At 40.6% G+C, this 24,820-nt stretch overlaps 1 protein-coding gene across 2 annotated transcripts in view; it reads right to left on the bottom strand.

The window, feature by feature from the left end:
• The window catches only part of PALLD (palladin, cytoskeletal associated protein), a 397,361-nt gene that overhangs the window by 200,300 nt on the left and 172,241 nt on the right, over positions 1-24,820 (bottom strand). For both annotated transcript variants that reach the window (XM_047091561.1, XM_047091562.1), the window contains exons 5-9: positions 24,622-24,696; positions 20,136-20,277; positions 19,587-19,610; positions 5,608-5,727; positions 2,987-3,329 (exon numbers count right to left, since the gene is read on the bottom strand). In XM_047091561.1, the coding sequence (XP_046947517.1) occupies positions 2,987-3,329; positions 5,608-5,727; positions 19,587-19,610; positions 20,136-20,277; positions 24,622-24,696 (704 nt within the window). The remainder of the gene's footprint in view (positions 1-2,986; positions 3,330-5,607; positions 5,728-19,586; positions 19,611-20,135; positions 20,278-24,621; positions 24,697-24,820) is intronic.

Here is a 24,820-nt window from a genome sequence, read left to right as displayed (position 1 = left end):
TTTCTTCTCATGATCAGTACTGGAACTACTGAGAGAAAAAATGCAGAGATTTTCTTTTTGAAAATGATCTTTCCTCAGGAGTCTGTTAGGTCAAAGGTGATTTCCAGGTTAGCATATTACAAGAGTAAATGTTTTAATTCCTATTATTTGCCCCCTCCTAATTGTTTCCTATTTGTTTGGTTACGAAGGATTCAGAAGAACAAAATGCCATAAAGCCCCAAAGTAGAAGCCTCTCCTTTCATAAAAGGGAATAAAATCACAGGCTAATGGAAAAAGATTAGAGTGATGCATAGTTTTTCACTGTCAACCATAAGAGGCAAAATTTCATTTTCCCAACATACGAAAAGAGATAGACACATGTAAGAATTTTACTCGGTAGTTACCTGTAGTCACTGTTAATAACTTCAATGCCATTCTAAGTTATTCATAGATGTCATTCAATGGAATGATCGAGCATTCCTCTATCAATGGATACAACTTTTAAACCAACGATAAAACCTTTTCAAAAAAAGATGATGATAATAAAGGAGGGAAAGACTGGATTAAACCAGTAACACTGGTTATTTGAAAAAGGCGGGATGGAAGAGGAAGAACAAATAGCATGAACTTTGTCTTTAATTACTTCTGTATTGTTTGAATTGGCACATTGAGCATGCATTTACTTTGTAATTAAAACAAATCCAAAAAAAGCTGTTATACCTCATGTAATTTTTTTTTAATGTTTATTTATTTTTGAGACAGAGGGAGACAGAACACGAGTGGGGGAGGGGCAGAGAGAGAGGGAGACACAGAATCTGAAACAGGCTCCAGGCTCTGAGCTGTCAGCACAGAGCCCTGATGCAGGGCTCGAACCCACGAACCGTGAGATGACCTGAGCTAAAGTCAGACGCTCAACCGACTGAGCCACCCAGGTGCCCCAAAAGTATTATACCTCATAAGAAAACTTTGAAATATATATATTTTGAAAGTGTCATCACAAATTATTTTCTGCCTAGCAAACGGCAGGTAATTATACAATATGAAAAGCATTAAGTGACGTTGTAAGGATATATTTAAGCACATAAAAATTTGGGAAAAAAAACACAATGGCAAAACCTGGTACGAGTAACGTTACTTCTAAGCTACCAGGTTTTGTGATTAGGTACTCTGCCTTTCCCTGAATTTCCTTATGAAGGGGGGAGTAACCCCTTTATATGGATATTAAACACTGAAGTCCATTTCTCCTATAACTTAAATTGTACTGAAAATCTGACTACTAAGCAAATCATGGTCTCATTCCTCAAACCTGTGCTTAAGCTACTCATCTTCTTAATCCACACAGAACTGTTCTCTTTTGTGGACATGCCCGCCCCCGTCACGCACACGAGCATCCCTGTAAAGCAGAATGACAAGCTGACGAGCTGCTGAAACTCCTGAGATAAGAAGGGCTGTAAATGCCTGTTCACAGCTCCTCATGTTTGCTCGCCTGTGATTTATATCCAATTTATGACAGCCATTATGGTCGATACACTTCATTTAATCAAAGAGCACAGTCAAGTCCTCATCATTAAAAGTCTTCCCCTGGAGACAGCAGGTTCCTCATTTCATTAAAAGCACTACAACAAATACATATTCAAAATACAAAGATAAAAGGAGTCAGCGGCGGCAATTAATTTTATGGGCTGGAGCTACCAGGGTATAAATCTCTTTTAAGGCTGCCACTTTTGAGTCCATTTTACCTGTCTGGCATCTCAGGGGAGCTGGAGCACAGGTATTAAATGTTTACCTGGTATCTCTCACAGTACTGCACACAAACCTAGGAGCCTTGCTACCTGAAAAACGAACTTAGACGAAATGCAAAATTAAGCATGGCGTAGTAATAGATAGATTTTTGAAACTGCAACGCAAGATTGTCCAGAAGTTTATTTTTCTAAACCTGTCTGCCCATTTGCTAACTTGAGCCATTCATTTGGCTGGCTGATCAGTCTAACAAGGTTCATGAAATCAGTAAACAAAGCAACATACACATGTAAGATATTCTCATTGAAATATCTTATACATTCTGACATTTCTAACAAATGAGCTGATGACAGAGAGAAGAGAGTAGGCTGTTCAGTACCAGAAAAACAAAGAATAGCTCCTAGATTCTGGCAAATTCATTCTCATGGAAATATGACCTCACAGAATATATGTACATTTTATAGGACTCTGACATTTCCAATGACCCCTATCGGGGCAGTAATTCAAGGTCTGTTACGCTATGATAGAACCTATTGAGTTAATTGATTTCTGCCTCTCTCTGACACTGTAATGGCTCCATTCATAACAACTCTCTGCTTGTGTGTGCCAACGGAAACAGCTCATGTCAGATTTATCATGCTAAGAAAATAATGGATATCCAATATGAAGATGGTATTCACAGAAATACGCAGCGCTATGGAATCCCAAAGCCAAGTAGGTTGCATTGTGAGGGGGCACTCTTCTTCCTGATGAGCCTGGTTATCTCTGGTTTTGTTCCCTTCCCCAGGTTCTGCAGACTGAATTTCCATCCTGAGCTTTCAGTCTTCCCAGGCTTATCTCTATCCGATTTCCTTACTGATTCTTAAATTTAAAACATTTGGAAGTGTTTTTAATAGAGAGCTCAAAGTAGGTCTCCTTTCCCATCCCCTTTGGGGAGTGGCTACATCCTTGCTATACATTGGAAGGCCAGGCCATGGACAGATATTTTCACAGCTGAAACCAGTTATAGCTTTTAGCAAAAGGTAGATTTGACCAAGCATCTCACTTACCTTCCTTATTTTTAGGTATCTTTTGTATTACTGAAGGACATCCCTCCCAACCCCTACACCCCCGCACTTGTTAGCAAGGTCACATCGGCCAGGGACAGCTTGCCTGCAGAAAAGGCAACTTGCCACATAGTTGAGTCCAGGCAAAAAGTTTTCCCTGGCCAGAAAGGCAATTTAGCAGGGGTATGGAAAGTATTATAAAACCATGCAGAAATACTCACAGTTTGGGTTTGGCAAGCAGAGGTGGTGGCTCCTTAGTGGGTGAAAGGAGGACAGCTGGTGTTGGCAGAGATTTATTACTGTTAGCTTTGCCGTTAATCAGTCCATTTACTCCATGGCTGGGATGGACTCCGTTCGTCTCCCTCTCAGCAGAACTGAACTGCATTTGAAGGGCTGCCATGCTAAGTCCTAATTCCGGGCTGTTCACCTGCTGGATCTCGGATGGCTTCTTTGAAGCCAACTCAAAGGAACTTGTCTCCAAGATGGGAGGGGGAGGTGGAAAGTGTTGGAAGTGATCGCTGTTGGATTCTCCCACTGAGTCATAGTTGCAGTTTTCAGCGTTGGCTAAGGAAGGGGAAAGAGAGGAAAAAAAATAATAAGATGTTACAGTTCAACTGTTATTTTTGTGCTATCATAGACTACCTGAGCATCCCTTGCGCCCCGTTAAGTTGTTTAAACAGTGGGAGCTCTGCTCTGCTTCTATGGTACAGAAGCAAAGCCAGCTGGAGGACCTGGTTCTTCCAAACTGGTTTTCAGGGACTGTTAACCTGTTTCATTTCCTGACTGGGGCCACAAGTGGGGAGACCAGCTACCAACTCATTATTAACAAGTTTCAAACAGGATTAAAGACAGAAGTTGGTAAAAAAAAAAAAAAAAGAGAATACAAATAATGTCAATTAAAGACAGAAGTTGGTAAAAAAAAATGACAATACAAATAACGTCAATTAAAGACAGAGGTTGGTAAAAAAAAATGACAATACAAATAACGTCAATGAATAATGCTTCGTTTGCTCACATTTCCGTGCGGATCTGCACGAACACGCCACCCATTAGCTCAAACTATAACGGTTTTATGTGGTACGTGATGGATACGCATTTTATTTAAATCTAAGGAAAGTAAAACTCTGAGTTTAAGTAAAATGTCTTATGATCGCATCATGTTTTTCCAATTCAGATAACTGCCACAGCTGTAATTCAGTACAAAAGAAACTTACTTCTTAACTCTCAACAGAGAGAAAGCATCTTGCGATAAGATCATGTCATCCTTGGATTCCCCACCTTGCCCAGAGCCCAGCAGAGCTCCAGGAATGGACTCAAAAAGGTTTACTGAGGTCAACTGAACACTCAAAACTATTTGTTGATTATGTTCGGCTCCCAGCAGATTTACCCCAGGTGAAAATGGGAAATACCGCATGCCAATTTTTGCCACATAAGATGCTTAGAGCCCAGAGTTTTGGCCACATTGCTGGGATACTGCTATGCCCATCTGACGGGACAGTCTTCAAGCCAGCTCTGCAACAAACCCTGCGGGCCTCCCTGCTCTGCAGCTCCAATCACGGCACTGGCGTTTCTGTTGCCCATTTAAAGTACCGATTCTTATCGACTCCATCACCAATCCAGTGAACTTGACATTTCTTAATAAGACAAGGAAGCATTTACAACTTCCATTTTAATATCCTTAAGCCAGTCTTGTTTGTGCCTCTGCTGCCACCTAGCACCAGCTTCTTACTCTTCCAAAGAGATCCAAGGGCAGTTCCATTGTTCTCCCCAAGACTATCTCATGCAGCTACAACCTGTTTCTTGGTTCTCTACTGTATGTACTACGTGCCAGGCTTGGCCAAAGCACTATTTTAAAAGCTACTGTAAAATAAATAATAGAAATGAGGCAATAAAAGCAAGCTAAAGTGGGGCACCTGGGTTGGCTCAGTTGGTTAAGCATCCGATTTCGGCTCAGGTCATAATCTCGCAGTTTGTGAGTTCGAGCCCTGCGTCGGGCTCTGTGCTGACAGCTCAGAGCCTGGAGCCTGCTTTGGATTCTATGTCTCCCCCTCTCTCTGCCCCTCCCATGACCATGCTCTGTCCCCGTTTCTCAACAATAAATACATGTTAAAAAAAAAATTAAAAAAAAAAAGCGAACTAAAGTGAAGCTACTTACTAATAGCAGAAAGTAATCAAGTAAAGTTCTAAGAAAATAAAGGAAAAAGCTGTTTCATGTTATCTTTGCTAGTGGTACACTTCTGAGTTTTAAAAAATATCCAAGCAGTTCTGCGTATTGGTTTCAACAGTATAATATACTGCTTCAGTTTTTCATATCAGAGTTATAGCCCACTTTCAATGATAATTTGATTTCTAAGATCTTTACGGCTTCTCCGGGTTACATTAGGTTTATCTTGTATTACCTTTTCAGAAGTTTCAATCGAGGCTTAAATAAGGATTTGTTTGTATGAGTACCGGCTCTCCAGTTGGAACTGCTGACAGCAGTGACCGCGCCTCTGATGCAGGGGTGGCCTTCTGATGTCAGCATGATTCTAGGTTGTATGCGGATGTTTGGAAACCAGATCCATTGTTTCCAAGACCAAGTTGCATGACTGAGAAAACAGCCCCATGTGTGTTCAGTTGCTGCACTGTCATTATCTTTTTGTTCTTCATCTCCATGTCTACGCCCTCTCCCCACAAAGCCTTTGTTTCCTGACCAGACGTTGGTTTGTCAGGATAACTCCTGGAGTGGCAGCAGGCATTCCTAAAGGCTGAGCTCTCCTCTGGGGTAGTTCTTCCTGCTGTGGTGAGCCACACACTAAATGCTAGGGAGCAGAACCCAGTTGATCTCTTACTGCTCACATACCTGAGGTGACAATCAGCTGGGCAGTACTGGTTACTGAGCCGTAATCATTTCTTGCGGAGCACGTAAAGACCCCTGCATCTTCAGGGAAAGTCTCAGCGATAACCAGGGTACAGATCTCCTCTGGAAGTGAAGAGAACAGAAGAACTCATCAGAGTGAAACCATGAAGTCACCTTGAAGAAGTCGGACACCCTGCCTTTCTAAAACAAACAAATCAGGCAACAATTGGCGTAGAATCTCTTTACCTACTATTCACAATAGACTCTCTACATTTAATTTAGCAGTTCAGTGTAGCGGCAAAAACTTTGCTGTCAGACCTGCGCTTTGTGATTTTTGGACAAGAGCAGCCTTGGTTTCCTCATCTATAAATTGGGGATAATGTATACCTAACGGGGTATCTGTGAAGATGAAAGGAGATGTCTGCAACGTATGTATCTCTGCACTTGACTTGTGAGAGATGCTCAGTAGATTCCAGCTCCATTCTCCTCCAGCTAGTTAGGTTCAGTATGTGTGGAAGCTCTTTCAACTACAACACAGCTGCCTTTTACATCTGCTCAACCGAAAAGCAGTTAGTGGGGAAAATCAACCTTCTCTGAAATGCTGACAATGGAGGGGGCGGGGGGAGAACAAAATATGTAAATGTTGGGCCTATGGACAACTACTTTGGAAGCTACCATTACACAGTGTGGCAGTCTTGCACTTGTAGAGCGTGAAAAGCCCAGACTCTGGAACCAGCTGTCAGGGCTTGGATAAGAGTCTTGCTGTATCTTGCCTCTGTGACTTTGGTCAACGTTCCTGAACGTCAACACTCTTTCTGTAAATTGGAGGAGAAAATAACAGAACCTACCTATAGGGTATTAATCATGCCTCATAAAATTAAGAAGCATTAAGCATCACAGGGTTACTGTGGGTAATGATGATCATGACCGTGACAACAGCTGATGGTTACACAGCCCTCATCAGGCACCAGGTACAGTTATCAGCACTGAAAATAGATTTACACTTAAGCCTTTTGTCAACCTTACAATTTAGATTTATTATAAGCCCATTTTATTGATAGGAAACTAAAGCACAATAAGGCAAATTGGTTTGCCCAAATTGGTTTATGAGTGGCAAAATTAGAAATCAAGCCCAGTCAAGTTCCAGACTCCACACTCCCACCAACCACCTATTCCTGTGACAGGCTATACGTTGCACTTAGGCCAGTGCCTGGCACATGGTAAATGCTCTGTTGCCAGTACATATTCCCTCCCAGTTAGCATTAGAAAGAAGCTAGATCTAGAATGTATTTACTAATTTCAAGTTGAATACTTATCTATGCTTTACCAGTAAGATAAAGATTATATTGGCAAATGTTAAGAGAATTGATATTTTTCTGATTCCCACACTCTATCGATTATTCCCATATTATGTAGGTAGGGTAAGACTTTGTACAGTAGACTTTCTAGAAAAATGGCTGCAATTAACCTCCTCTCTGCATCCACGCCCCTTTGTAATGTGACTTGGCAAGCCCTTCCATCACGTGCACCATCTAGTTGCCCTAACCCTTGAATTCCAGCTGGCCTTGTGAGTTGCTTTAACCTAGAATGCAGTGAAGTGATATCGTTGGTCAGTTCTGAGCCAAAGCCTCAAGGGACCTTGGTCATCCTGCTCCATCTCCTGGAGCTCTACTGAAGTCCCAGGTGAGTAAGACTATGCTGGTAGCTGGAGGAAGAGCTACAAAGAGCAGAGGTAAGCCATTTCAACAGGTACCATCCTAACCTAACTCCTTCCCAGCCAACCTGGAAGCTGACCACAGCCGGAGCAAGTTAGTCCAACTGAGGTTGGCTGAGCCTGGTGCAGACCACAGAACTGCCCAGCTGAGGCCAAGCCAAATGGCTGACTCCCAAAATTATGAACTAAATGAATAGTTGCTGCTTTAAGCCACTCATTTAGGGGATGCTGTCCTGGGGAGCAATAGCTAACTGATGTAAATGGAGAAGAGAAAATATTTCTCTTCCAACCTCCTTTTCTGACAGCCCACAAAGGCAAACTTTTGAGACTTGTAGAATAATGTACCTTCTTTCAACTATCAGTAATAAAAACTAGCAAATTTGTCTCAAAGCATATTTTATGTTTTAAACACTGGAAGAAAAAGTGCTAACTGCAGGTTAAAAGGGCTATAGGTAACCTAGGTAATATACTATGTTTTATCATTTCAATAATGTATTTCCATAAATCGTGCTCAAATTATGACCGCATCTCATAAAACAGGAGTTGTGGTGTAATGGGTTGGGTAGGTATGAAGTCAGGCATGCTCACCTCTGCTCACCTTTGTCTCAATCAGTGTAAAAGGTTCCCTGTCTCAGGATGCATCTTGGAAACTGGAAAAACACCATGAATACATGGTGGAACTATGAAATGCAATGTATATTTCAAGTATTTTGGTATTTTTAAATCAGCAATTTTTATTTAAAAAGATGAAAAACTAGAAGAAAAAATAAATGACAACTATGAAACTGGCAGGGCTCTGCATTACTCTGGTTTTACTTATACCTTACATCTGGCCTTTCATACACAAAGATCTAGATATAATTATTATTTAAATTCAACTGCATGTCTTAGCTCCTCAATAAGATCAGGCTATTGCAACGGGGAGGAAGGAGGGCTATTTATAAGGTTGGGTGCAGATTATTAATTTTTTGAATGTTGAATCATGATGCGGTTTCCCAAACCCGTTAGATAAGAATCACCTGGGAGGCTTGTTAAACATGTTGATTACCTAACCCTCTCTTCTCCCCTAGAGATTCTGATGCAGTATACTTGAGGTGGGGCCAAGGATTTAAAACACAAAAAGACACTTTGCAGTTTATTTTTATCTTCAGAAAAGTATGGAAAACTTTGCCCTCAAAAATGGATTTCACACATTTTTTTTATTGCAACCCACAGAGGGGGAAAATACATTTTGTACCTAAGCCAGTCCCATGCATACATACACGTGTATAACGTAAACATTTCTCAAAACAATATTTAAGATTATATGAAGTGTACCTATTTTCTTTAAAATAATGGTGGTTGTCCTCTGCTTTCATGGGTCATGATCAGCAGCTTGAAAAACACTCTATAGGACCTAGCACAGCTCCTGGCTCAATAAACACCAATAAATTCTGACAGAGGTGTCTGGCACATTAAAAAAAGGGGGGGGGTGGGGCGCCTGGGTGGCGCAGTCGGTTAAGCGTCCGACTTCAACCACGATCTCGCGGTCCGTGAGTTCGAGCCCCACGTCAGGCTCTGGGCTGATGGCTCAGAGCCTGGAGCCTGTTTCCGATTCTGTGTCTCCCTCTCTCTCTGCCCCTCCCCCGTTCATGCTCTGTCTCTCTCTGTCCCCAAAAAAATAAATAAACGTTGAAAAAAAAAAGGGGGGGGGGAAGGTGGCTTTAGGTAAAGGTTTGAGAGATATGGATACATGTGAAGTGCACAATTATTATTTGATTAAAAAGTTCACTGAATAGAAGAAAAACAAGAGAATAAGAGAAACCATGAGGTAATCCTGTGGGGTTTTTGTTTTTTTACTGTACTGTACACAATTGTTGGCCTTCCAATTGAAAAGGAAGATAGAGGGGCATCTGGGTGGCTCAGTCGGTTGAGTGTCTGACTTTGGCTCAGGTCATGACCTCACGGTTGGTGGGTTCGAGCCCCGCGTCAGGCTCTGTGCTGACAGCTCAGAGCCTGGAACCTGCTTTGTATTCTGTGTCTCCCTCTCTCTGTGCTCTCCTCCACTCACTCTTTTTCTCTCTCAAAAATAAACATTAAAAAATTAAAAAAGAAAAGAAAAGGAAGATAGAAAGTGTGGAAATAATTCAAGTTGGAGCTTCATATAAGAGTAATCATTTGGAAAGTGAGATATATCTAGAAAGGTACAAGGGATAGGAAATTTTTAAAAATTTTTTTAAGCTTTATTTATTTTTGAGAGAGAGACAGAGAGACAGAGGGAATGTGAGTGGGGGAGAAACAGAGAGAGACACAGAATCCAAAGCAGGCTCCAGCCTCTGGGCCGTCAGCACAGAGCCCAATGTGGGGCACAAACCCACGAACTGTGAGATCATGACCTGAGCCGAAGTTGGACACTTAACTGACTGAGCCACCCAGGTGCCCTGGGATAGGAAATTTTATAACTAAATACACAGGGTTACAGAATGAGTTAAAAGTGTACTTAAACAGAAAGAAAAAAAATGTACTTAACCAAAGAAGGGTAAAACTTAGGATATTAGTACCATAAGGGATTTTGGAGTTGTCTAGCCCAAATCTCTCATTTCTTCAGGTGAGTTCTAAAGTGATTTTCTTAAGGTCATGGTTAATTAACATTAAAGTCAAAATGCGGAAGACTGTCACCCTGCCTCCTATGAGCAAGCTTTCCCCCCCCCCCCCCTCAGAGGACAAAGCCTCTCTAGTAGTTCTGCATTTTTTCCTGGTTCAGGGCACAAGGAACTCCGTGTAAAATGAGGTAAGGAAAGATTTAAGATAGGAAACAAGGAGTTTTCTGAATCTGAAAATTTTAATTACTCTCACTACCCAAGTAATTCAATAGGAAATTCATCTGCACAAGGAGATGTGCTGTGTGTCTTCAATGATAAATTGGAATAGGATATAAGACCAGCCAAAGGGCTTGTAATGTGGACATTCTGGCATCAGAAGAAAAACAGCCTAATATTTTGAGATTTGAGGGGAAAAAAAAACCCTCATATACTGGCAGCCCTCTGAGAGATGGGCTTACGGCACAGGTAGGTCACCTCTGTCCCCTGTAGCAGATGCTGCTGGAAGCCATGAAGGCTTCCCAGCTTTCAGCTGCACCGAGGTGCATCCTGCCCAGGGAGCCACTGCCTCAGTCCTGCACTATCTCCCCAGTGTTTGGCGTTCTCCGGAAAGGTCTTCTCTCAACCTTGGGTTATTCATACCTAGAAAGATGGAGTTTCTGGAGACACTTGGAGAAACTTCCATCACCAGTTCATGCCTGAGAATGCCTTAACTGTAAACATAGACATAATTCTGTGCCTTGAAACCTACATTCAGAAACAGGATAAAATCTTATCTAGCAGGGATGATGTAAAGTGGTTTTGGAGTTGATGATCTTGCCAATTTTAAAGTTCCTTATGCTACCTATGATTTTGTGATTTTTAGTTATGCCATTAAAAAAAACACTCTGACCTACTATATATAATTACCCCTTCTAAACCATAGGGCACTTTTGAGAATGAAATTTTATCATCACCCCATCCTTCCATGACTCTGGGGACAGATTACAAATCCTCAATGTGGTCACAGAACCCTAAATGACCAGGCTGCTGCTTGCTTGCCAGGTTCCTTTTGTGCCTCTCTCCTTCCTTCATTCTGAGCTTCGTGCACTCTGGCTCTCCCTGCAAAGCCACATTTCTTTCCGTCTCTAAGCCCTCAGCCTGATGCTTCCACCTAAACATGATTTTCTCAGAGGAGTCTTTTTTGATTAGAGTTGGTCAGATCCACCATCTATATTGTAATTTTTGGAGGGCAAACTCTCCTGGGAGACAGCTCTCACACCTATAAATAATTTTTTGTGAAATTAGCATGTTCATTTCTGGTACCTTGACTACAGCCCCTGTGAACATGGAAAGCATTTAGTCTGTTGGCATGTTGTCAGCATCTCTCTGTGAATATTTTTGAATAAATGTATGAATGAAATTTAGTTCCCAGCAAAAAAGTAAACATTTGCTTTACAAAAAGACTGTTTCACATTTGACTGAATAAAACTCATTGTATGCGAGTTTCCAGGAATACTTCCATTGCATAAACATATAGTCACGTACAGATTGACTAAACTTCTAGAAAAGGCTACAACCTCACTGAACACCACCACCACCACCACCACAGAAGGACAATCATTGGGATGTTCCTCTAGTGATCTTCACACACTGCTATGTCTCAGTGACTTGTACTAGATAAAATTTTAGTCAAATGCCCCAGAGCTTGTTTAGCTTTTCTGCTCTTGGAAAATTTCGTCCCAAAGTGACACTAGGCTCACATCTTGTTCAGAGAAAGTAAGCATCATGGCTTGTATGGTTCTGACACGACCAAAATGAAGAAAGCCATGAGGAAATGAGATGAGCTAGGCTGTAATATTGCATTTTCATCTGGAAGCATCTTATTTGAACAAAGTCCTTTAAGACATCTGTAAAATACATTCTGGTCAGAAATGGAAGTCAAGAGATGACTGTTTATCTCCAACAAAGGTGGTTAGAGGCTTATCTATTTAAAAAACTGTCCATTTTAAAAAATGGAAAAATTTTAAATTACCAGTAGCTCTATGATCCATTTTAATCCATTTTTCTTAGATGAAAGGTTTTGATTGGATGGCATGTGATAAATTACTAAATTGGAAACTTACTGGTGATACTTTTTTTTATAGTTAGCTAAAAATTACTTAATCATGTAAATATCTCTCAGAACTCAACCATGAGTTTCATTCAAATTTTTGGACGTACTTAACACTTTGTTAAATACAAATAACTTTGTTTGCCAAACCTTATAAAATGATGAGGCAGCAAGGATAACATTACTTATGTCCTTTGGGTGATAAGGGGACATTTTCATAAAATGCCTTCTTTCATAGCTTCCCCGCCAGCCTTTGGAGTCCAGCCTAACTAAAAAGAAATCCAGCTTTTACCTTCCAAACCAAGTGGGTTTATCGAACACAACTGATAAAAACGAGTCTGGGCTAAAATCAACAAGATGAGATTCAGTGCTGGTAAACGTAATGTTTGCATAAATTTTCATAAAGGATTTTTTTTTGCAATTGCAAACTGTATCATATATAGAGGATATTTTAAATGCACGGTTTAAGGAATAACAATAAAATGAACCCCTGTGCACCCATCAAGTCTAAGAAATAAAATATTACTAATACTTTAGAAATGCCCCCATGCCCTCCCCAATTGAATCCTCCCCCTTCTTTTGAGATCATCCGTCCTTTGATTATGTTTCTTGTATTTGTATCTTTCAAAAAATGTGTTTAGTTTTTAAAAATTGAGTCCTAACCACAAGTCTTACTGTGCAAAGAAAAGGCAAACTTGTCAGAAAAAGTTTACAGGAACTATCTTGGGGTATAAACTGGCTTCAACCTCCCCATGATGTTTACAAAAACCACCACAGGAGTAATTGGCAGACAAGTAATCCTGAATGAGTCCTGGGAACCTTAAGGCTTACCTCCATGAGGAAGTCTGGTGGGGCTAAGTGTGGGCAGGAACTGCACAGCCAGCACAAATCGCTGGGGAAGTAGGTGTCCCCATGCTGTTTTTAAGTTCAACGTGGCCAACTTCCAGATCTCAGCACCAGAACAAGTGAGAACGGTGGCAGAAGGGAGGATGAAATGAATGTTCTTAGCTGAACCAGGAGGCTGTGCAGGGAGGGGAGAGCACAACAGGCCAGCCACCGTGCCATTCTGTCATCAGGGTAAAGGAGGAAGCAGTGGCGATGAGCTCTTAGTGCTGAAAACTTCAGTGTGTCTGTCTCTTGTGCCCCACAGCTCCAATCTGGAACTATCCTCCATTCCCAACGCCCAGCTGTCACCCTCCTGCAGGGCTCCCTTTGGCTCTCATCTGCACTTGATGGCCTGCTTCCCATCCACCACATTTTCCTCTTTCTAGGGGAGTTCTCTTGCTGGGTAGAACACATCCCACCTGAAGAGCTGTGGAGGAAAACCTCCGAGACCTTGCAAGTCTGGAAACTCTTGACTGTATCTTCACAAAGAATTCAAGGTATGGCAGGGTATAGGATTCTAAGTTTGAGGTAATTTTACTTCAGAATTTTGAAGGTTTTGCTTCATTGTCTCTTCATGTCTAGCATGATTACTAAGAAGTCTGAAGCCATTCTGATCTTGTTTTATGTGCCTTCATGTTTTTTCCCCTGGACACTGGCAGAATCATCTCCTTGTCCTGGATATTCTGAATTTCATGTTGCACACTGCTGTGAAGTTATCTTCATCCACTGTTCACACAGTGAGTCCTTTCAATCTGGGAACGGTTACCTTCAGTTTAGGGAATTAAAAAAATATTTCATTGATAATCTCGTCCCCTTATTTGTCCTCTCCTCTGGGATTCCAATATATAGGTGTAGTCTACTTAAGCAGGTTCTCTAGTGTATCTACTCTTCTTACCTTTGCTCTTATAGTCCTTTGCTGTCTTTTTGCCCTACTTTGTGAAACATTTCCTCAACTTTTATTTCTGCTACCAGCTTTCCATTCTAAGAGCTTTTTTCTGAATGTTCCTCCCCTCTTCTTAAAGCATTTTCAATTTCACTTTTTGGATGCGCTGATTTTCTTATCTGAGAAGAGGGTTGGGTTTTTACATTTTCTTCTCTCTGCAAGTCTGTTTTATTCAAGTTGCTTTCCAGGGAAGATGCTTCTTTTCTTCTAGATCATCCATGATGCAGGTTTCTTCAGAGGTCTTTTCTCTCTTTTCGTTGACATGGTTCTGAGTTGATTAGATGCTCAGAGGAAGACAGAGGAGCTTGCCCACTCTGGCCTTCCCGGTATGGTGATCTAGATGGCCTCTTTGTTGGAAAAACTCCCATATCACACATATGGATTTTTTGTTTCTCTTGGGATGTTCAGATTGCCCAGAAAGAAGTCCTTTAGGCTCTGCCTGGAAAGGAAACGCTCACAGGCCAGCATTCTAGAAGGTCAGTGCAGAAGATGACTGGGAGTAAGATCATGGAGAATTTAGAATTCTAAGAGTCACTGAGTTTCCTTTTTGATGCACTCTCAAATGTGCCTCTCTCCCAAAAGATTAAACCAAACTTTCTTGGTCCATGGGATCCTAAGTGTCTCAGTAATAGTTTTTTTTTTTTTTTTTATGATGCTCCTAAGCCAAAATATATACCTTCATTTGTTACGTAGTTATTTTGAAAGAATATAGTAAGTACTTAGGTCTTAACAAGTTAGTTACTATTTGAAAAAACACATATAAGTTGAAAGAAAAATATTATTTTATTCTTAAATAACCACAATTACTAACTAATGAATGCATGCATCTGTTGGGTACTGCAGAACTCTTGAGATCAGATGGGACACAGCCAGCCTCATTTCATGTTCCACATTGATTTTCACATGGCACTTACTTGTTTAGCACATGTACACATCAAAAACACAGTTTCACATAGATATGATGTCATAGAAAAGAATGTGGAGTGACCTCATGTTGAAACCCTGAACTGTTTCAAGCTAATAGCTGTGTCTATCAAATGCTGAGTATCATTGTACTTGCATTAAAATTTTCAAACATTACAGTACCTCTGTCAATCTGTGTGGTGCCCCAGGGCACCTCGTCACACAGTTTGAGAATCACAGGTTTCACACAATCCACTTTTTGTTTAAACTTTGTTTAACCTTTAAGCTCTTAACTATGTATAATCTACTGGGATCTCAAACATCCTTACCATTGCTGTCCTACAACTCAGCACCTTAGTACATCTAACAAATATAATTAACTTCACATTCTGAATCACAGAATCAAAACATGGATTCTATTATAGAAGACCTAAGATGATGGGTGGCATTTGGTTAGCAGAGATTTATACTGAAAGTACAAGGCATCATATTTTTATAAGTGTAACTTCCCAGCCAGCAAGACACGGGACTTTTAATTTCGCATACCACCAGACAATGCTATAGAAGTAACTCAATACAGTTTGTGGCTACATCCAGACAGCTGAGTAAGGGCCTGAGTATTAACAGCTGTCAAATGAGTGTTCTGTGCCCTCCACACCACCTCCACCCCAGACTAGTCTTTGAAGGATTCAATCAGTATAAAGTCAGAATGTCAAGGAAAGAGGCCAGAGCAGGTAATATGACAAACGGATGTTGGTCTTAAGTAAGCTGACTAGCTATTAATTCACAAAACAGTCTGAAAAGATTTGTGATGCAAGCCGACTTCTGTCTAGACAGAGAAGGGAGTGTAAAACACATTAGACAGATACAACACAGTAGTGACAAGAAAAACCTGTTTCAGTCTCTCAAATGCATTAGGAGAGAATCTGGTGGTTCCTTTTTTTATCTGAATATCTAATCCCTAATGGGGCTATATCTAGGTACTAGTGAATTTCATTTCTATAGCTCTAACGCATGATTTTAAAAGGGAAGAAGCATAAAGAGATAAAAAGAATGAAGTAGGGAAAAGCAGAGAGGAAAAGAGAGATTGAGCACCAACTAGGGAGGAGAGAGCAAGAGTGAATGTGTCAGAGGACTGGAGAGTAGGAAGAGAGGGTAATAAAACCCAAATGCTCAGATATGTTCCTGAATTTCAAAGACTATTTATGTTTTAGCATTTGGAAAACATCACTGGCCTAGTCCTATAAAATTTATCTCTTTCCTCAGATGTACTGTAGTCATGTCTGTTTTTCTGCTTTCCACTTAACAGTGGCTAAAAAACGGCGATCAGGGAAGTCAGTTCCTGCATCCACTTTATACAGTTGAATAGTTCAGTGGCCTAATGGATAGCCAATCAGGTCATTTAAGGAAAGTAAGCAGTTCAAAATATCTTTTGGGTTTTTTTTCCCCCAACAATGTCAATGGTCAACTTTAAGCTCAGGGTAAGGAAAACAATTGGCTACTAGTAAAAGAATCAGAATCATACTTAGTTTTGTCAGGCATGCCAAAATACTGTTTAAATACAAATTATATTTTAACATTTGCTTGTTCTGAAGTTCTCACAGCAGCAGCTCACAGAAGCAGTCCACTTGAATTCATTTGTTTAAAGGGTTTTTTTTGTTTAAAAAAATATGATCATGAATTTTATTTGACACTACATGCCTATTGTAGATTCCCTGATGGAGAGCATTTTAATGCTCTGGCATAAAAGAGAAATGAGCAATTCTAGTAATGTAATAAATATAATTGTGAAATTATATTTCAGGGAAATATAGCTGTGTGTGTGTGTGTGTTTTAATGTTTATTTTGAGAGAGAGAAGGGGGTAAGGGCAGAGACAGCAGGGGAAGGGCAGGGAGAAAAAGAGAATCCCAAGCAGGCTCCAGGTGGTCAGCACAGAGCCAGATGCAGGGCTTGAACTCATGAACCTTGAGATCATGACCTGAGCCAAAATCAAGAGTCAGACACTTAACCAAATGAGCCACCAACGCCACACGGGTTTTGTTTTTAATAGCTCCTGACTGTATACAAGTTTTTTTTTCTTTTCTATTATTTTTTTAATGTTTATTTACTTTTGAGAGAGAGAGAGAAAGAATGAACGAAAGAACAAATAAGCAAGAGAGGGGAAGAGAGAGAGGGAGTCACAGACTCCGAAGCAGGCTTGAAGCTCTGAGCTGTCAGCCCAAAGGCCAATGCAGGGCTCGAACCCACGGACCACGAGATCATGACCTGAACCGAAGTTGGATGCTTAACCAACTGAGCCACCCAGACACCCCTTTTTTCTTATATTGACAGATTTCGTTGACATATTTCTGTACCAAGATATATTTGTTCTCAGCAAATTCTATTATTGTGCTTAGAATGGAAGAGTCCATTTTCTTTCTTTCTTTCTTTCTTTCTTTCTTTCTTTCTTTCTTTCTTTTTCTCTTTCTTTCTGAGAGAGAGAGAAGGACATTGTGAGAAGGGGAGGGGGAGAGGGAGAGGGAGACAGACAGTCTTAAGCAGGCTCAATCCCACGACTCTGGGATCATGACCTGAGCCAAAATCAAGAGTTGGACACTCAACAACTGCACCACCCAGGCACCCCTGTTTTCTTAAATGCTTCCAGATCTGACTAAAGGGTGAAAAATAAGAAAATTCAGTGAACATGAAAGGAGAAACTTATATTGCTAGGATATGCAGTTTAAAAGGAAGTTCCCCTCATTATCTTGCTCTTTTCTTCATGATTTTGCCATGTTAAAAAGGCACCGATGTATGTCTAGAGGTCATTTTATCCACCAAGCTGAGAACTAATTTTATTAAATAATCATAATCAAATCATGATTGTGCTAGAAGCAAAACAGAAAATCATAATTGAAAAAGAGTTCGTAGTTTGAGGGATAAAACGGAAGAGGATGGAAAAGGGGGGGTGGTAGCAGACATTTCTGTTCTCCCTCCACACCCAAATTTATTCCTTCTTAGCCAATATATTGAGTATTTTCAATTTCCAAATACATATGTACTCAGAAACTAAACTATGCAGCTTCTAACCAGTGTTATGAGTTTTCAGATGATGGTTAGTTTATGAATTTCCAACACAGATCATGGGAGATATTTCATAAATCATCATCACCTCTATAGGTAACGACAAGGGATAACAACATGATGAAAAAGAATTGCATGAATTTGCACAAAATCCACAACACAACATCAAAAGCAGTAATCTGTTCCAGTAATAATGCTTTTAGAATTTGTGGCTCAAAACTTCAGTTTTATTTGCACATAAAGTATCATAAGATATAAACTGCCCGTGACTTTTTCACATCAACTTTTTTTTGTAGATAGAGAGGTATCTGGCTCCTACTTTTATATCTATCAATAAGTCTATTTAAAATAGTAAACACAAGATGTGCCCTAACATCTTAGCTCATGCAGCAGATGGAGTCTCAGAAGTTCCATGTATCAGGGAACCAGCAAGATGCAATTTTTTAATTTGTAATTTTTTAGTATTTATTTTGAGAGAGACAGAGACGGAGTGTGAGCAGGGGAGGGGTGGAGAGAGAGGGAGACACAGAGTCTGAAGCAGGCTCCAGGCTCTGAGCTGTCAGCACAGAGCCCAACATGGGGCCTACGAACAGCAAGATCATGACCTGAGCCGAAGTCGGACGCTTACCAAACTGAGCCACCCAGGTGCCCCAAGATGCAATTTTATATAAAGACCTATCACAGAATATGAAGTTGTCTATTTCTATGTTTTGGAAAGTGACTACAGTATTTGGTGTGGTGACTGACACATTAAGTGGGGCAACATCTCTGGTTGTAATCATGACAAGAAGGCACTAGATCAATTCCAATTGTTCCTTAAGGATGCTACTCAGTACCCTTTAACCTTTGGATCCTAAAAGGATCACATCCTACTTTTAATCGCCCAATGCTCGGATGTGAGAGGTCCGGGACTAACCATAGTAACCTGACCTGCAGTAGCCCACTGAGAACTTTCAAGTCGTCAAAGAAGGGACAGAGCAAAGCCATGGCTCCTAAGGGACATGATGGCAGAAGCTGCTCAAAGCTGGAGAAAAGCACAAATCAGCTTTTCAACCTTTGGCAAGGAGTAAGGAAAACTGTAATTTTGCCAAAGGGAGAAACACAAAAGAAAGTACTCTTGAGGTGGGCGTCCTGTAAAATACACAGAGAAACATTATTGTTTCTTTTTCAAATGTTGTTTTAGTTCATGAGGAGTCATAAATATCCACGAAGTCTGAAGCAGAAGAGTTGGATCTGGCGCTTCCGGATAACATAGCACTCTGATGAGGTCAAATGACCCGGTAATTAAGAGAGATCCTAGGGCAAGATGACTTTCTTCATGCTGGGAGAACTGTACAAGTTTATGGCTCAGGCTACATAAATGAGAAATACCGGTGGTCAGTTTTGCTTACATCTCTGGGCTGCTCTCATGTGAGACGCATTTCTAAGCTGGAGGGTCGAGCTGTTCCTGGGCTTTGGTTAGCGAAAGTATGTAGCAGATGGTTCTTTTCTACTGGAATTTTAGGGCGATTTTTTTTTATTAACTTGCTTTGCTTTCTGAATATAAAAGACTATATTTAAAAAAGCCTTAAACCACTGAGCTTGACCTTCTTGTCTGAATGGAACTTAATGTTTTACTAATAAAGAAGTTGATGTAAAATGCAGTGGACACACCCCATGATAAAGAAGATATTGTCTTTAAGGGGGTTTCGTATTTCCAGCGAACTGCAAAAACATTGTTCTGCTTATGGCTTTAAAACTGAGACAAAGAACTATTGAAACCCCAAAGATACGTTACCAACGAACAAAAAGAAAAAGCTTCTTACCAGGTTCAGCTGTAGATCTAGGTTCTGTTTGCCACATGAGGAAAAAATAAATCAAAACAGAGTATTAGAACGGGATTCCATTAATAATAAATCCACCTATCTTTTCTCTGTCTAGGACATGTCTACAGAATATAGGGAATGCCACAGTACAAAAGAGTAAAGTGATAGATCAATTTATATTTCTAGAAATACAGAAACCCAAATTCCACCAGTAACAAACAGCTTATACTAGGAAGTTTTATAAACCACAATCCATAGAGGGGCTTATAGGAGGCTTATACTCCTCCTCAAATTATTTGCCCTACTTTGAGTTCACAAGTCTGTAACATTTTCTGACATATATACAACTTTCATTAGACCTTCAAAGGGTTACACAAGTGACCACCACTGCTTAAATACACTGGACCCCACATATTTGCAGGTTATCTGGTCTTACTACTCTCCCAAAAATAGAAACCAATTCATCCAAATGACTAAACCCTTCTTGGTTTTTTGGAAGCTTGAGGGAAGAAAATGAATGAATGTGGGAGAATGGGCACCTCTCCTTACTTTTCTGTAGAATTCTGAAGTCTGGAGAGTCTTGGATTTCACTCCCTTGTCGGAACCACTTGACCTGCAAAGGGGGCGCTCCTCGGACCCGGCACTCCAGTACCACCACCTGACCCTCTGATGCAGCTATGTTTTGCAGTTCCTAAAATTCAAGGAAAACACTCCCTGTTAGACTGGTGCACATGTCCACAATTTCACAACAGACAATAACGCTTCCAAAGCTTCCCGGAAAAAAAAAAAAAGGCAAAACTTGCATCATAAGATAATTACCACTAACTCAGATAAAAAGAAACACCTTTAAACCCATTGGTTGTCAGCTTTTCATAATCTCCATGTAATGACATTAGTAGGGTTTACTACTGGGCCTCTAGAAACTTCGTGTCTCTCTGCAAATTTATTGCCACTTCATATTTATGGAATTTTATGGTAATGCCTGTTACCTTTATCTACATTTAAGAGTCAGCTGGTGGAATGCAAACTTCCCCAAACCATTATATTTCATATGAACGTAGATTCCTGGGAAAACCAGACAGGAAGGAAAAAAAAGGCATACATTTGTTTTCACATGCTCCAACTTTCCATGTACTCCCCCCCCCCCCCAACACACCTTTGCCAATGGGTTTCCTACGTCAGGTTTATTAACATGGTTTATTAACACAAGGGGCTTGGGGATTTTCTCATTTTAAAGTTCTGAGTAAAACAATAAAACCCGTAGTACATCTCCCTTCATGACCTTCATTTCCTCTTCCTTTGCAATTACCCTCGCTGCCCCGGACCCCACTCCAATTCCAGACCAGTACATTTTTACAGTCCGACAGATTAGAAGTTAATTTGGCTTCACAGATGCAAAGAGGTAAAAGCTTTTATACTTGTTATTAAATATCAAAAGATGCCCAGTCTTCTTCCATAGGTTCTCTACCTTCTTTCTCCAGGAGGACCTAGCAATGGCTTAAACTTAACTTTTGACTTTTTAACTAAACTTTTTGACTTTTTAAACTTCTGACTTCACAGCATGAGATCTTACATAGGTCATATAGAAGTCTTAAAATAATTCAAATATGACAAAGCAATTCACCTGTACATCAACCAAAAGCAAACAAACTTACATCAAGAAGTTGTGTGGTCTTTTCGGTTTATTATTTATTTAAGATTATCTGAAGGGATGACAAATGGCCTGTTGGGAAAAACAAGTGTTGTGGCAAATGGCCTTCGGTGAGTGTGTTAGAGCTCTAAGGAAATTCTCAAAGTTGATGAGGTTGGCAGAGGAACTATGAGAATCTAGTGTTAAGTCGGAGAAGGCATTTGATAATTTCGGTAGTTAACAAGAATGCCTTTTTTAAGTAAAAAGGTTAAGATTATTAACTACTTCTGACTGCATTCTTCAACCCCCCCCTTTTTTTTTTAATGTAGGAAATCTCTGGTTTTAAATGGACTTTTTCACTTTGTGATCGGGTCCAGAGAAGAGCCAATTTAATGGACCACAGCAGGCAAAGTGCTGCTCACAGGCTTCAGGTCGTGTGGATTCATTATTAAACACTTCCAGGCTTGTCCAGGAAATTGCTTGTGGTAGATTTCAAAGGGTACACAAATATGTTTCATATTTGACCTTTCAGGCACCAAAAGAGACTCTGATTTATTAGGATTGTGTGGTTTTGTTCAAACTTTGGAGAGTCAGAGATAGAGAAAATGGGCAGGATGCCAAGGACCTGAAGAGTCAAAACTCCAGTTATTCCAGGATCACAATTTGATTCCACCTGGAGCAAACTTTTTTTCTGTTTTTAATTTACTTATGCTGACAAATAAGAGAGGGGGGCAGGGGTGGAGAGAGAGGCAGAGAGAATCCCAAGCAGGCTCCACACTGTCAGCACAGAGCCTGATGGGGAGCGCGAACTCCCCAACTATAGGATCATGACCTGAGCCAAACCAAGAGTCGGATGCTTAACCAACTGAGTCACCCAGGCGCCCTGGAGCAAACATTTTTATCTTGAGAAAAGCCACAGCCAGGCAGAATGAGCCACTAGGAGAACCTGCAGGAACATGATGAGGAGCACTGAAGGAGACTGCATTCAGAAGTTGTGCTTGGTAATCTGCACCACCCACTCGGTAAACTTTGGGACTCCTGAGTGTGTTTCAGGTCCATATAAGGGTATCTCATGTCATATACCAAGCCCACCTGATATTGCGATTCCTTGAAGGGGTCCAACTATTTAGCAAGAAATGCCACATGAGGCCAGCTCCTCTCCCAGTCTCTCATGTGTCCCTACCGCCCAAAGTCCCACAGTCCATGCCAGCTCTGCCGTCCCAAGCGAAGCCCGGGGGCCCACAGGCAGAAGTGCTGCTCCGCCTCTGACCAGCTGCGAAACCTGGGAATCTTTACCAGAGTAGTAGGAGGAAATAGATGGAGGCACCTCTTAAACTGGCAAAGCCCACCTGGCGTTCACTGTCACCATCATGTCCCCAAAGATGCTAAGGGTGACAAAGGGAAAGCTAGTTTGAGATACAAAGGAGATCAGCAGATTTATTTTCTACACCTGCCCCTCCAAAACCAAAGCTCAGGCCCAAAAAGGACCCAGCAAAGCAGGGAGAAAAGATGCCCAAAGGGATAAAGGGGAAAGCAAATGCAAGGAAGGAAGAAAGCAATCCTACAGAGAACAGAGATGGTCTACAGTCTAGACACAGAGGGTAAAAGGCACTGAAAATGCCCAGGGAGGGGTGCTCTATGCTTCCAGTCACTCCATAGTTTGTGATTCCTTTATAAAAATATAGAATTCCTTTATAAAAATATAGAAGTTTGTTTTATGTTTCTTTTTACTATGCTTTGTGTTTGGCACACAGTATGGTTCATGGTTTTCTTCTGGAGAAAGGGGATATACCACTAATATGTCACTGATTCAGGAGGAACAAGGTTTTGTGTCTAGTTTTCAAGGATTTCTCTTGGTGCCCAGGAGGAATTCCCTAACATCTCCATATGCCAGGCCCCAGTAGTGAAGCACCATGGGGAGGGAAAGCAAAACCTCACATCTTCTTTATCTACTTAAATCAAGAGGTGCATTGACACCATCAAAATCAGCCGTGTCTTGGGTAGCAATACAGCAGATAACAGATTTCCTGGTGATGATCTGGTGAAGCTGTTTTCAAAAAGCTCTAAAGTCACACAGCACCTGAATTATCCACACCTTGGTAACATGTGCTGTTCTAAGCAACGAAGGACAACTTCATGGACTACTAGAGTGGCACTGTTTTTGGTAAGGTTTCACACAATCTTTTTTTTTTTTTTCTTTTTGTAATCTATCCAGGAGGGGGCTTTCAAAGTTGTTGTCAAATATCATTTGTTGCCATGTCTTAAAGTAAATATTGTTTATGGAAAGATCTTTAATAAAGCTGGATTCAGGCTGGCTTAGAAGAAAAAAAAAATCATTCCCTCCAAGAAGACAAGCAAGATGCTCTTCTCCACTGCCTTGCATGTTTTATGGATTTGCTCTTTACATTTGCCTTTAGTTTACTGGGAGTAGATTTTTGTAAAAAGTATAAAATAGGAGTCCAATATATATATATATTTTTTATCTCTGCTGAGGAATTCATTCTTTACCCAGTGGTCTGCAGGTTTCTGTAAATACTGGAGTGTCTTTATGGGCTCTGTTCTGATTACCTGTCAATTTGTCTAGTCTTATGCGAGCACCATACTGTCCTAACTACTATATTTTTACAAAGTCTTGACATCTCCAAGGACTAATCTCCTGCCTTCCTTACCATCATATGATTTTCCTTCTTCAGGAGTACCCTGGCTATTTTTGGGTTTATCTTAGAGTCAAATTGCCAAGTTCTAATTCAAACAAACAAATGAAACAAGGAACCTGTTAGAATTTCAGCCAGATTCATTAAATTTACAGATTAATCTGGGAGTCATGATTTCTTGACCATTTTCCAGTCCACAGACATGGTATTTCTCTTCACTTATTTAGGCCTTTTTAGAGGTCTTTCAATAAAGGTTTGTAATTTTCTCAAAACAAAACAAAGACAAAAAAACAAAGAAAGAGAGAGAAGATATGCTACATGGAACCATTTCTGAGTTGAGCTGTTGACAGATGAAATGGAGGTCATTCAGCTTGGCAAGGCAAAACACAAACTTAGAACAAACTGAATTATTACCCATTTTTTTTTTTATTTCTATAAAACTTGTTGTTTCTCCCAAACAATTTCAAACACAGCATTTTGTCTTTTTTCCCACCTGTCTTGGCTTTCCCACTCTATTGTAAGCTCTATCAGGTCACTGACCATGCCCACATTTTTTAGACCCTTCACAAGATTATAATCACCCAGCAATTTTTCGGTAAATACCTATTTAGCCCCAAAGGTAACCATGACAGCCTACTGATCTGTTCGTTTTCATTTTTAAAGACTGCCACATGAAGCCACATGTGAATCCATGTGAATGGAATTTCAGGACCAAAGCAAACACAGAGAATGAGACTTGCAGATGTCAGACCTTTGTAAAAATAGGAGGAAAGGAGGCAGGAGTGGTTGCATCAGGTCGGCAGAGATACGAGGTTGGACTGTGAACCTGAAAAAGCAGAGACACAGGGATCAAATTCTGAATATATAAATTGCTGAACAGATGGGCTAAAGAAACCTTTCATTATTGGGATCACTCCACATGAATGAAACAAGGGAAAGAAAACATCGCC

Source organism: Lynx rufus, unplaced genomic scaffold, assembly GCF_022079265.1.
Source record: "Lynx rufus isolate CCGP_SWC_20201006 ecotype Redwood Valley unplaced genomic scaffold, mLynRuf1.p SCAF_3, whole genome shotgun sequence".
Taxonomy (NCBI): domain Eukaryota; kingdom Metazoa; phylum Chordata; class Mammalia; order Carnivora; family Felidae; genus Lynx; species Lynx rufus.
This window is presented reverse-complemented; position numbering and strand designations above follow the sequence as displayed.